The following is a 14,326-nucleotide window of genomic DNA, read 5'->3' on the forward strand; positions in this document are numbered from 1 at the left end:
GTTATGCACCAGATTAATAAAACTGATTTGTGGTAGTTCTTTTTTCCTTTTATGTATAAATGTGATGAAAGTCAAGAGTTATCTTTTTTTTTTCTTGAGGAATGAAATGAGTCTGGTATGCCAACATCCCATAGGCCTAATAACAACCGTGAAAAGTACAAGATGAAACCTACATTTCAAATTAAACAATGGGAATAGACAATGCCATAATGAGCATTCATACATGAAGGGGTGTGAGCTTTGTTCAAGGCTTGTGACATGTAGGGTTTTTCACAGCATTGTGCACTAGGTAATAGTTCTGTTACACAGTGAGAAGTTTAACATCAGTTATAGTAACCTTTGTTATTGAAGCAGGAAAAGAGAAAACTTAAAATCAGGCTACAAAAACCACAAGAGTAGCTCAAAAGAGAAAGATGTAACTGATAATCAAAACAACAGTTAGAAGGTAAATAATAATTGACAGAAATATATTATTATATTAAAATTAATGCATTCTCTGGTTCCATTTAATTTATAGCTGGTAGGGCTCAATAGTCAACAGGAATACTAGATAGTGTTTTGAGTAGCTTTACACAAAATACAACATACAGATTTACATACTGTTCAGATAGAACATTCACTAGATTGATCCATGGATTAATACCACCTATTAAAGGTGGTATATTTTATTTCTTTCACTGATTTGAAAGAATAAAGTCTGATTTTCACTCTTTTGTAGACAGTGCTCAGTCTCTTGTTGAACTTAATCGAACAGAATTCAGACTTACTTTGCAATGCACATTATGAAAGAACCTGTCATTTGTCTGAAAGATGTTATTTAGAAAGATGTCACTAAACAACATAATAGTGGCATTTGAAAAATCAGAATAGAAATGTTAAACCCACTAATAACAGGAGATTCTGGAACCTCAAGCTTTGAGATGTATTTAATAACACTTTCATAATTTACAATACAAATAAACACTACACTACACAATAACACAACTAACAGCTTGGCAAGTGTGTGTGTGACTGCAAAGAGATAATGAAAATTTTAGTAAGCAAATTAGCTTTATTTCAGTGTGTGCAGTTTCCTTTGTAAATTAACCTGAAGGAAAAAAAATATTAAAAGGAAACACAGAGGTTGAATTAAAACAACAACTGTAATTAATACCTAAAGATATCTCATGTAAACTTCAAGATCCTACTTGAATTTCACCAACTAAGTTTCTAACACTAAATAGTGTAGCAAATGGTACACTGAATGGTTTCACTTCTGACATAAAACAATATTACTCTTATTTACTTAAGATGAACATAATCAAGGGTGAAGTATGCTCAGGAGTGTCATATCTTGGACCATATATTGGCCAGATGACTTACTTTCACATGTTTAACATAATCTTTTTCACAATTATAATTATGACATTGTAACTAGAGTTGTGGAAGTGGGTTCACCATTTCAAAGTAGCTTTGTAACCATTATTAAACATTTAAAAATAATATTCACAATGTACTAAACTGTTACTAAATATGAGATTGAGAAATAGCATTTGATATCTCAGCAAAATGACAGTTTTGTCAATAACATCATGATTATGGATGTAAGGCCTATATCATAACTAGCCAAACACTGCTTTAGCTTTGAAACCCTGGCAACCTAAAAGCTTTAATGGCAATTAAATGCTATCTTTTAACATTTTCTAAGGTTTTAGATAGTTTAGGTCTTGTAGTTGTGATGGTTCCTTGAACAATGTTATTCTTACTCCTTGCCCAAATGTCTGACTAGCCAATTTATTTAGGTCCCCACTAAACTACACAATAAATCCAGTAAACATTCTCAGTGGCACACAGGAGCATATTGTTGTAAGGACTATTGTGACTGTCCAGGTTTAAAAAAGGCCAGTTATAAAAAAAAGATTTGTCTTTATTTTTTAACAAAAATACTCAATAAAAACATTTATCTGAGTGAATTTATATGTGGAAGAGAGAACTAGTTTGTGTGTGACATAGATAAGACTATCATGCAATGTTGAATGCAAAGGTTGGATTGGCTTAACTCCAAAAAGTGTGGCTTAATGTAGCTTCTTTCTGACCTTGTATATTTGCATATGATTTGCAGTGCAATAGGACTAAGTCTCACTTATCAAATGATAGGCTAAAACTAGAATGCTAACAGATTTATGGACTTTATCTTCTAGTGCTGTAACTCAAGCCAAAACAATGGAAACATCAATGTAGACACTAAATCTCTGCATGTTGCTGAACTTTAATCTCATCACATTAAATCAAACCCTTGCTCTCAGCCAGTAAAATGCTAAAAATATAACAGTCAAATAAGATTGTTTAAACAATCAGGTAGAGACTACAATTATCGATGTAGATAATCATCAACTTTATCAAACTGAATCAAGCCCCTACCAATGACAATGAAGACACAGACCCTTCCTTTACATTTGATATAGAGATGTAGGTGAAGTAAGAGATTTTGTTTGTGTTTCAGAAATTACCTCTTTCCAGCACATGGATGCTGATTGCAGTGCATCTACAAAATCGATTTCAGGTGAAAGTATAAAAGCTAATGCTCAAAAATTTTTCTTACAAGCAATTGAATGAAAAAGGGGTTAAATGAGACTGGCTGTGCTACTCATTCGACTGTTTGTGATGAATTCATAATTATGCAGTCTAAATCACACTATATTTTTGATGCGTATTTATACCCTGACAGAAGTCTAGATCATTTCTCACATTACTAGATATTAAACAAACGAGAATAATTAAGAAAGTTCTGATAATCTGATACAATAATAGAACAAACGTCAATTTATAGCTATTTACATACACAATGTGTGATAACCTTACGATAAACTATCCCTTCTAAAACTAAGTAAACTTAACACTCACGCTGCATTAACTATCTAAATCACAACACTCACGCTACGTAAACTATCTAAATCATGACACTCACCTTAACTTAAACTGGAACTGTCATGTATATCTAACATTAAATATGAGGAAAGGGGTAAACAACTGTCAGAATGTGAGACATATAAGGTTAAAAGACCATGGATGAAGAAAATGCTGAGAACAATGATACTTCTCCTTATACGCAATATACAGTTCAGACCTTATTAACAATTAATTGCCATTTGTCACTAAACAACATAATAGTGGCATTTGAAAAATTCAGGTGAAAATTTGAGTTTCTACGAAACTTAGAGCCATGCCTACAGAGGATCTCTGCAATGCCACCATAAACCAGATTAGTGGGTATTTTATAGATTTGAGGAGAGTGATACAAACGCAGAAACCGTTCAATTTTCTGTCGTCTGCAAGACAGCGTTTGTTGAAAAACAATCAAAATTCAACCAACAGAGTATACTGAGAATGACATGCGACCAGTTTCTGATATAAACTTTCTGAAACATACTGATAATCTTAATGATGTACCTGTACTCGATCATGTCAGAAATTGCTTGGGAAAACACAAATTTCACTGCTATAAAGAGTAAAAAAATACACTTTTATCAACAATGTTCCAAAACAGACTAAATGCATTAGCAGTTTTGTAATTTTACTTGTTAGAAAAATCACTTGTTAGAATCGTTTGGTATCAAACAGATAATCATTAAATGCTTTTGTTACAAATATAACCAGGAAGACACTTATTTAATCAAGTAAAATATATATTGAGGTTTAGTTGTTTGTTTGCTTTTATCCTAGTTGTTTGTCGCAATTGTAATTCTAATTTATAATCCTTCCTGGTTGCAGTATACAGTAAACTTCTCAATACATTCGTATTTTCTGTTTAATGACTTTATTGGCGAAGAAATATTTTGAACTACGAAAAGAGACGTCCTTCTCCAACCAACTTGAATAGCCGAACAGACACACCTTTTTTGCCTATCGTTTTTTTTTTTTTTTTTTTTATTGTTAGAGATGATCAATTGCAGGCAGTCTAACAAAAATTTTTGATACTTACCTGTGTCGGTAATAACGAAGTTTTTTCCTTGAATGCCACAGTGGAACGTTACAAGTGCGCTATCTAGTGTTAAAGATACAACTTTACGTTCGACTCAAGGAAAATAAAAAATCGTTGTGCAGCATATCAGCTTTAAGCTTCAAGCTATAGATCACGCTAATGAAACATAAAGAAAGTGATAAAAGAAGATTAAGAGGCTGAAATCTGGGTTATCTATTGCTCCAGGCAGAATTCCAGCTAGAAACGGCCCAAACAGTTGCTACAGCAGGCCTAACCCTGTTTAGCTTGGTATAGCTGTTGCTTGTGAAGTTGTGTATTGCTAACATCAGTGTAAGTTGATAAATAAGTTATATAGGTTACATATATTCGTGCTACAAATTGAATTTACGAGTGAAATACAGTACCATTACAAACCTCACTTGTCTTAGTAGTAGTACAGGTGCTGGAACTGGAAGTTACCAAGTAGAAAATCACGGTAAGTCTGTGTAAAGACACTAAATTAAAATGCAGTTTATCAGAATTCAGAAATATATTAGGTGAGGCAGTTAACAGAAAAATTAAATAATGGAATCACACTATTTCAAATTAATATTTTCATTTTACATATATTTTTTTCTTTTTTAAGTTACTGATATTACCAAATGGGACAGTTGATTTTTCCACTAGAAATTATGTAGTAAGTAACATTGAAATATTAAGTTCTAAACCATTCTATTAACTTTTTGCTTATATGAGTATCATTATGATCTTAGTTATATTTTACTCTGTTGCAACATTCACTTGTTTTTACTGAGCCTTTGCACCTAAAAATCATTTTGTGGATATTCATGGTTTAGACACAATAATGGAAATATTTTGCCTTTTGATTTCAAATTTATTTGTTAAGGTTTAATAGGGTAAAGTATAGCTTTATGGTGGATTTCACTGTGTGTTAAATTATCCTATTTCTATGAATTTGTCTGTATGTAAGAGGCATGTTGTTCATTTTTTAAGGAAAGGTTTTTAAAATGTTAAGCTAAAAAGATAACCATATTTTCAAAGAGGCGTGATTTCATGTGAACATCTTGCTAGACCCTTCATGACGGGAACATTTAAGGTAGTTAATGTAGCCTAAGGAAATGTGTTAAAAGTGATGTTACCATATCAAAAATAAAACCACATCAAGGGAACAGAATAGTGGCCAAGAAAACTAAGTTTACATGTTGTGAAAGGCTTTATCAAGAGTAATGAGATGAAAACAAAGGATTACATAATTACAGTGTGTGCAGAAGTTAACTTTGGTCCACAATAAGTCTTATCAAAAACATTTAGAAGAGGTTGTGCAAATCAGGTTAATGAGGTAAGTCTGCTGTTCAGAAACATGTAATAACACCATAAAATGCAAACCTGAGTTTCAAGAATATAAACATTGGACCAGAAATTAATAAATGTGATTTGATCAAATGAATACCTGCTCATGATTTTTTCTTTAAATGGGTCTTACATTAACAGTTAAGCACGGTGGAGGCTTAGTGATTTTATGGGTAGCTTTTTGCTGAAATAGTATTAGTTCAGTGATTTTGTAAAAAGGTAAGTGACAGTAAACGATTATTTAAACCTGATTGCATACAAGGATCAGCTTAATATGAACACTTTTCTTAAACAGGAAGGTAATGGACCAGTTCATATTGCTGAAATTGTTAATTTAAAGAATAATTCAAAGAGCATGAGGAAGATTGTGGGTACCTAATTCTGAACACTACCATAGCCAAAATATTTAAATGTTATTGAACTTTTATGATCAGTTTCTGAAACAAATCTTGAAGCAAGTGTCCACAACCATCATCATTACACCAATTAGAAAAGGCTTTGATTGGCAGATGGTAAAAAAATAATCATTGTCTGATGTACTACTGCTAATTTGTATAAGGTGATTTAAGTTAATGGGTAATTTTTTCCAAATAATTCTGCTTATGGAACTGAATTATGTATATACACTGCTGGCCAAAATCTTAAGGCCAATGAACATAAAGAAAAAAATATGCGTTTTTGCATTGTTAGACTCAACCACTTGTTTTAGTAGAGCTTCAAAAGATGAAAGAAAGAAAAGGGAAAATAATAATTTTTTTTAGTATTTAATATGGAAAATGTGAACACTATGAAATTAGCCTAAATACTAGCTGGTCAAAAGTTTAAGACCATACCAAAAAGAAGTCCTAAACAGGGTAGGAAATGCTCAACAAGAGGTCTCAGTAGTGAGTTGCACAACTGTTATTACAAAAAGCTGCAAACATTTGCTTTTGTATGTTTGATATAAGAATTTGCAGAAGGATGGCTGGAATGTTATTCCAAGTGGTGAAGATGGCTTCACGAAGATCATGCACTGTTTGGAATTGATGTCCATTTCTATAGACTTCCCTTGCCATCCACCCCCAAACATTTTCAGTGGGATTTAGTTCAGGCGAACATGCTGGATGGTCCAAAAGAATCACATTATTCGCCATGAAAAAGTCCTTTGTCCTGCAGGCATTGTGGATTGCAGTGTTGTCCTGCTGAAAGATCCAGTCATTTCCACACAAGCAAGGGCCTTTAGGCAATAAAGATGCTCTCTCCAACATGCTAATGTACCTAGTTGCTGTTTGATGCCCCTGTATAACCTGAAGCTCCATTGTTCCATGGAAGGAGAAAGCACCCCAGATCATGATGGAACCTCCTCCACTGTGTTGTGTAGCAAATGTCTTTGGTGGGATATCCTTATAGTGCCAGTAATGTTGGAAGCCATCTGGACCATCCAGGTTAAATTTTTTCTTATCAAAGAACATAATCTTCATCCATTTTTCTCTGTCCCATGTTTGGTGCTTCTCAGCAAAGTTTAACCGAGCTGTTTTGTGGTGTGGAAGGAGTCATGGCCTTTGAAGACATTCATGGTTTTTAAAGCCTTTCTCTCGTAGATGCCCTTTTATTGTTCTTAAGCTGCATCCATAAGGGCTTTAATCTGGTTTGACGATCAGCTGGTGTCTTGCCAGATAACCCGTCGATTTCGTCTGCTTAACTTTGGCAAAATTTTCTTGAACCGACCACCTGAAATTCTCATTCTGTATCCCTTAGGGTCTTTTAGGAAATTTGCAACAGCAGTTTTACTATGCCCAATCTCACCAGCAATGGCACGTTGACAGAGACCTTGCTTTTGCAGCATGACAATTATGCCACATCCAAACTCTTTTAACCTTTGCCATGTTTCTACCCAAAGTGACACAGGAGACAACGCTAATGCTTGAACACAAATGACTAACTTTCATTACATATTTACTGATTAATGCTTCATTTCAGTATGGTCTTAAACTTTTGACCAGCTTGTATTTAGGCTAATTTCATGGTGTTCACATTTTCCCTATTAAATGCTAAAAAAGTTTTATTTCCCTTTTCTTATTTTCATCTTTTGAAGCTCTACTCAAATAAGTGGTTGAGTCTAACAATGCAAAATACACATTTTTTCTTTATGTTCATTGGACTTAAGATTTAGGCCAGCAGTGTGTGTGTACAATTTTATTTTGTGTATTGTAAGAAATCTTATCTATTTGTGATAACTTACAGATGATATTTTTATCTGCTTTTATAGATTATCAGATTATTGTAGAGATGTAATGAGGAACTTTGGTAGAGTTAAGATGCAACCATGAGAAAAAGCTGAGGAGTGTGGAACTCTGGAAGGTCTTCAATTGAAAATTTAATTTTTTACTGTAGGCCTTAACTCTGGGTCATTCCATGCCAACTCAACCAGAAAAAGAGAACTTTTCCCAGTTAATGGCATAGATTTTCTTGTTCAAGCAAAATCTTCTTTTTGATTTGTTCAGCTAGCAAAATCCTAAAGCTCTAATTAGTTTTGTAAAGTCTGATTTTGCATTTTTGGCAAACCACTTCTGGAGTGACAAAGATGTGCACTGCTAGACATTCACTAATTTTATATTTTACTGCCTACTGTAGTTTGGTACACTTACATAGCTGACCTTATCCTTCTGAGTTATAGTATTTGGCTTCAGAGGAGAAAATCCAGCAAATGTCAGGCTCTTGTTGAAGCTGTCCACTTTTGACACATATAGTGATGACATAGCTGCTGCTTCATCTATATTAGTTGTTTAAGTTGGTTTATATTCTTCCCAACTGGTCATGTCTACATCATCATCATCATTTTCTGCACTAGTAAAATTTGAGTTCTTCTGAACAAAAGAAGGGCACCACCTCAGTCTTGGTTTCACAGATTTAGCTGTTCATGCTGTAAGTTTCTTGGGCTTTTCATTGTTTATGTTCCTCAGCAAACCACTATGTTTGGTATTGGGATACAGATCAAAGGGATCACAACAGTGTCTTTGTAGAAAGTTTTACTTCACCAAAAATATTTTGTGGTCGTGGCATCATCTGTAAGGTTGGCACACTCACTTCTCTGCTTCAGTAGTTCTTTTTCTTCTGATTCCAATTCTGTTAAACTCAAAAAACCAACTTTTCCAATGATGTAACTTGTCTTGTGACAGTTATCTTCCTCTTGTAGCACTTTTCCAACAGAGCAGGGTTCTGTAATCTGACCTTTGCATAAGAACACTGAGTAATGTGATTAACAGAATCTTGTTCTTGTATACTGCATGGTATTTTGCAATCTCTGGAAACCTGTCAAGACCTGCTGTAGATTTGGATTTACTCAAACTAGCTGAGCATGATGATGTCATCTTTGAGTATGAAGCAGTGGAGACAATGATTGACCATCTTGTCCAGACATGTTCAAAATGATTGCATCACAGTGAACTAGTATGTGATAAACTATCCTAAGATGAGCAGTAAACTAATTAAAGTCATCTAGCAAATGAAGCAAAATTCATCATAATGAACAACAAATAAAGTTAAATTTCCAAAATTATAAAAAAACCTGTCTTTGAATAGTTATTTTTCCAATCCAATTGATTATGTGCTACAGCCAGCAAAGGGTACCAGGATGCTGTATTTGAAAAAAAAAAAATTAAATAATGAAAGAATCCTAGCACATATGTAATTTGTGAATGTATTGGATAAAAGTAAATTTTCTTACTAAGGAAAAAGTTTGTAGCAGATATGGTTTTTCCCTTTCAAGATACTGTAGGGTGAATAACCCCTCGGAAACAGAATTTTTCATTGTGAAGCCAGTTTCAAGTCAGAGTGTAGCTTTGAATATTACATGCAGGATAGTACAGCTTGCAGGTTTGATACAACTATGGTATTACTAAACATATTCGAAATTTCATTTAAAAATATCACAAAGTGACCAAGATATTGAAGTTTAAAAATGAGCGATTTCACACTCAGATAAAAAAAATGGATAGCATCCATCCAGTGAATCAACTTGCAGTATGATTTTATCGGCATGAAGAAAGTTTATTGCAAGTGAAATATTATTTATAGGATTTTATTTATAACCAGTAAAAAGTTCAGGGGATATGGATATGGAGCAAATAACTGACCATATTCTTGGAATACATTACAAAACAACAGTATTCATAGATTTGATGTTACCAGTCATTATTTTACAAAGGCTTGAAATGCACAGATTTGCAATAAAAAAACAAGATCAGATTTTTGCTTAAGAGTGGCAATCTTTAAAAAATCATATTTACAAAATCTATTTGGAGTAAAGCTTTAGGACTTTGCATGGCTGAATAAATCAAAATTCAAGGAAATCTTTCACGTTAAGTTGGAAACCCTATGTGAGTTCACATAGAATGACCCAAATCTATGTTGAGTTGTGGATAAGTCATAAGAATAAGAAAGGCTTCTCACTGGATCTTGATTAGAAACATAAATGCAAGTATTATTTATGAAATAAAACATATATGTTGAGATTTGCTTCATTACACCTCAAGAAATGCAGAAATCTTCTATAAATATTTTGCATGGAATTGCATTTTGTTTTAATTATAATGATAATATATTTCATCAAAAGAATAGTACAGATACAGCACAAACATACAAAAAAACTGTAATGTGTGAAAAATGTATTAATGAATGGTGTAATACTTAAGGCTGTAAACTCTAGTACACATGTATGAGTTAATTCTCCACAGACACCTAAAGTTCTCTAGACATTTATAAGTTGTTCAAACTACTGTATAATTTGAGGCTATTGCATATAGTTCTCTATTTGTGTATACTTGGATTTCGGTGTGATAATTTTACTCTTTCATGATGGTTATTTGTATTGAGATTGACATTGTATTTTATCTGCTATGACTTGAAGTTCTGATTAAAGTACAGTTACTTTTAAATAAAAATTCACAATTTTAGTATGTTTATTACAAAATTGTCATTGGTACTTTGTTATCGTTCTTATTATAACAGTATTTTTCATAGTATACAAAGACATCAAACTAATTCTTGTGTCATTGTAAACTATAACTACTCATTGACAAATAGTACATTTATCTATTAATTAATATAAAAATTATGAAGTTTAATGCTTGACATTTATAAAAAATTGTATACTAATATCTTTTAACATTAATCATGTTTTACTGCAAAATTTTTATAAATATTTGAAAAGTGTCATGCTTTGCCAGGAAGTTTGTTTCCACAATAAATTTTCTGAACAAAATCAAGGAACAGCTTTTGGAAAGATTTATTTAAAAAAAATGCTTGTACAGTACAGTAAAACCTTGTTAATTTAAGTGCACTTATAATGAAATAATTTGTCTATATTATTGAGGATTTGGATAATTTGATCAGTCTGAAAACAGTATACACTATTAATAGCATGAGTTATCAATCAATACATTAAAGCAGGGGTTCCCAACCGGTGGGTCGCGACCCCCCAGGGGGTCGCAAAGCCTTGGCAGGGGAGTCGGGTAGCCTTGTTAGAAGTAGCTTGGGATAACATTAATTTTATTTCATCAATTACATTTTCAAGTCGTGAGTGCCAAAAGGTTGGGAACCCCTGCATTAAAGGGTGTATGCTAGTATGAGTGGGCATGTGCCCTGTAAAGAAAAAGGAACTGTATTTACAATAAAGTTATCAGTTTATTATTCTATATACTGCCAATAATTATACAAGTTGCATAATCAAATTGGTATTTTATTGTTGACATATACAACATTATTTTTAAAATAAACCATTAATTACAGAATAAAAAGATACATAGTGTTGGTCAAATATACAAGAGATCAATTACCAAAGAGAGATTTAATCACAATATGTTTCTGAACTGATTTTGTTTTTGAAGATTCTTGGCAACTTTAAGCAAGTAAAACATTACATCACCATCATCACATAAATCACTGCTTTGATCAAACCAGATGATAAAATCACTGAGAATAGATTGTGCTCTATTCAAACTGATTGTTTCAACTGGTGGATAAGTTTGATGTTAAGTTTATTGTTACCATGCATTTGAAGAGGCATTTTTTCATCTGATAACTTTTGACCAATTTATTCTTTTGTGTCAGTGGTGACACTTGTTTATTATGGATGTTTATTTTAAGTAAAAAAGTTGTTCAGATTTGAAACATGAATATACAGATTGATTAAATTTCATATTGTGAAGATTTGTCTTCATGAAAAACCATCTAACTTTTGAATAATTTATATTGTTGATTCAGTTGGCAATAACTTATATCACAGAATTGCAGTAAATGTGAATTTTGCAAGGAAGGAATGGTTAATTTCTAACAAAATATTGCCATGCAATGGGAGATGGTTCATTCTGGGAGGTGATTTTTTTTTTCTGCTTTGGTTCTTCAAAACCAAAGAGCTATAATTGATAAATTTAAATCCAGTAGTAGACTTATAAAGTCTAAATGCCTCTGTGATTGTACTTGCACAGTTCATTTGAAAAATTAAATGGTTTAGGGTGATCTGTAGCTTTATCCTATATAATGTAAAATATAAGTTGTATGTTGAATCATTAATAATGTATGCTGTACTTCAGTTAGCCTTCATTGATTAAGGTAACTCACATTAATACCAAATGATGTTTGATGTGAATTGTTAAATATTTACAATTATCACATTTTCCAGAAAGCTGAATTTTTTTTACAATTCCTTCTTTGTGGGCTAGAGACTTAAACTTCAAAATTATTTTTTCTGTGCATTTCTTGTAACATTGTAGAACTTGTGACATATAAGTTATTTACAAGCCAAAAAACACCAAAGCTTATAAAACCCATTGTATATTAGTTGTTAAAGAATAAAACATTAAAAATTAAAGAATTACTAGTGGTTACATATATTTTGTTTAAAATTCAAGGTATTGATTTGTCTAGGGGGAAAAAAACAAATCAGTATTTAATGAAAACAATTTTTACAAGACTTTTAAGACTGATAAGAAAAATAGAAAATCAACAAACAAGTCTTGTATTGCAGATGACTGATGTAAAACCAGCATTTGGAAGAGGACCACCTGGAAAACTGGAACAGTTACAGTATTTGCTAGAATGGTTTCAGGAATATAGCAGTCTTCAGAAGGAAGATTTTCTACATATTTTAACAGACAAATATTCACAATGTAACCTTAGTACATTTCCAGAATCTCTGGGTTCTTTACAGGTAGGGGATCGACCCCCAAGTATTTTTCAGTGCCGTATGAAGCTCTTTACTGAGTGGTTTAATAACTGGAGTGATGAAGAAAAAGCAGAGCTGTTGATACGCCTGAAGATGTTGGACAAAAATTTCATGATGAAGTTTGAAGAGATTGTAGCAAACTGTGTTGCTGAGTAACTTTTTGTTTGATTTCGTGACAAGTAAAATTTTGAATTTTCTGAAATTAGTTGCTCAAATAACTACCATTCCAGAAAACAAGTTTTGCTCTTTTAAATATGGCTAGTGCTTTTATTTCATCCATTCTCTACTTTAACTATTTTACAAGTTTGTGAAAAGGCAGTTTTACAAATCTAATAATTTTTTTTATATTTATAATAAAAATTTGACAGTAGGTTTATAAAAAAATTTTTACTTTTGCAACATGAAAGCATTTAAGAGCTATAATTATTTTCTACTTAAAAACAAAAACAGTGAAATAATTAATTACAAATGATTTATTTTAAAGTGTCTAGTGCCGTATTTTAGACTGGTAAAAAATTATTACATAATTTGTTATAAAAGAAAACTCAACTACAAGTTTTCTTGCTAGGTTCTATTATTTTAAGGTAATCTTAAAAAGTTGTTAAAATTATTAGTGGTCATTTATTGTACATTTTTGTGTATAAGAGTTATTATACAAATTGTATGACATTGAACACATTTACTGAAATTGTGAAATACTCATTTTTATTCTTGTTTTTGTTAACTAAATATTGGTAATTATTTTAGCAGGCATGAACTTTGTAATTTTTTTGTATTAAAAGTTCAAAATGAATATTTACAAATGTGAATAAATATATACAATTTGGAATAATATAAGTAGAGTTGTGGTTACAAAACAAGCTTGAATATTTTACATGGAAAATCATATGTTTAGTAACTAGTAGCTAGTACTCAGGGTGGCTTTTATATGTTTTGTTACAGTTGTTTTTAAATAAATTTGGTTTGCACTGAAACATGTTTTTCCAGTTGTTTTTTTTAACTTAAAGAAAACTGATATACTCATGACATTTCCAAAGAAAATACTTTGCTTGCAGTAAAACTGAAATTAAATGTTTTTGTGTCTTATTTAATGGTTAAAAAACATACTTTATAGAACAGAGGTTGCAAACTTGTGGCTTTCTCCAGCACCTGGGGGGTGACATGTTTATTTTATGAAAACAAACAGTCAGCTTTCATATAATCCCAAAAATAATTCCACTTTTCCAAATACTTCAGACACAATAAAATTCCTGTCATTGAAAATATTTTATAAATACAAGTAATCCTGACATTCAGTAGTTGAAATCCTTCTATAGAAGAAAGTGGTGTAAAATATGTACACACATCAATGTACATGTATTATATATAATTTTTATATTAAAAAAAAAAGGTGAGTTCACAATCCTGTATCTACTTGGTTTTGTATGTAAACAAAATCTCTCAAATTTGGTGTTACATGTTTACATTCTTAAATATGTTAGTACTAATTTTGATTAGATAACTTAAGACTTTAGCCAAACAAGTCAAAAAGCAATACAAATCTGAAAGTGATTTTGACAGATTGTACTCGCATCTATAAGAACTTGGGAAGCCCAGGCAAATTTTGTAAAAGATTTCTTAGAACTGAACTTCTTAACTAAGTCGAATGCAGTTTAATATAAACTACAGTTTGAACAATCATAAACACAAGTGATGGGTAGGTAATGTGAAGAATACCAATTTTTTAACATTTATGATAAAACATAATATTTAATACAAAGGGTTTGTTTGGAATTTCTAAAATTGTTGTTACACAGTGACACAGTTATAAA

At 31.8% G+C, this 14,326-nt stretch overlaps 1 protein-coding gene across 2 annotated transcripts; it reads left to right on the forward strand.

Moving 5' to 3' along the window:
• Window positions 1-3,867: 3,867 nt before the first annotated feature.
• LOC143222899 (uncharacterized protein C14orf119-like) lies at window positions 3,868-13,491 on the forward strand. 2 transcript variants are annotated; one of them, XM_076450061.1, is made up of 2 exons: window positions 3,868-4,291; window positions 12,318-13,491. In XM_076450061.1, the coding sequence occupies exon 2, from the start codon at window positions 12,318-12,320 to the stop codon at window positions 12,669-12,671; it is 354 nt and encodes a 117-aa protein (XP_076306176.1). In that variant the 5' UTR covers window positions 3,868-4,291; the 3' UTR covers window positions 12,672-13,491. The 2 variants fall into 2 exon arrangements, with proteins under 2 accessions (XP_076306176.1, XP_076306175.1); XM_076450060.1 differs by having other exon boundaries at window positions 3,879-4,436.
• Window positions 13,492-14,326: the final 835 nt, after the last annotated feature.

Source organism: Tachypleus tridentatus, chromosome 8 (genome assembly GCF_004210375.1).
Source record: "Tachypleus tridentatus isolate NWPU-2018 chromosome 8, ASM421037v1, whole genome shotgun sequence".
NCBI classification, from domain to species: Eukaryota; Metazoa; Arthropoda; class Merostomata; order Xiphosura; family Limulidae; genus Tachypleus; species Tachypleus tridentatus.

Coding starts and splice junctions, on each gene's coding strand:
- LOC143222899 (XM_076450061.1), top strand. CDS start 12,318: ATGACTGATGTAAAACCAGCATTTGGAAGAGGACCACCTGGAAAACTG.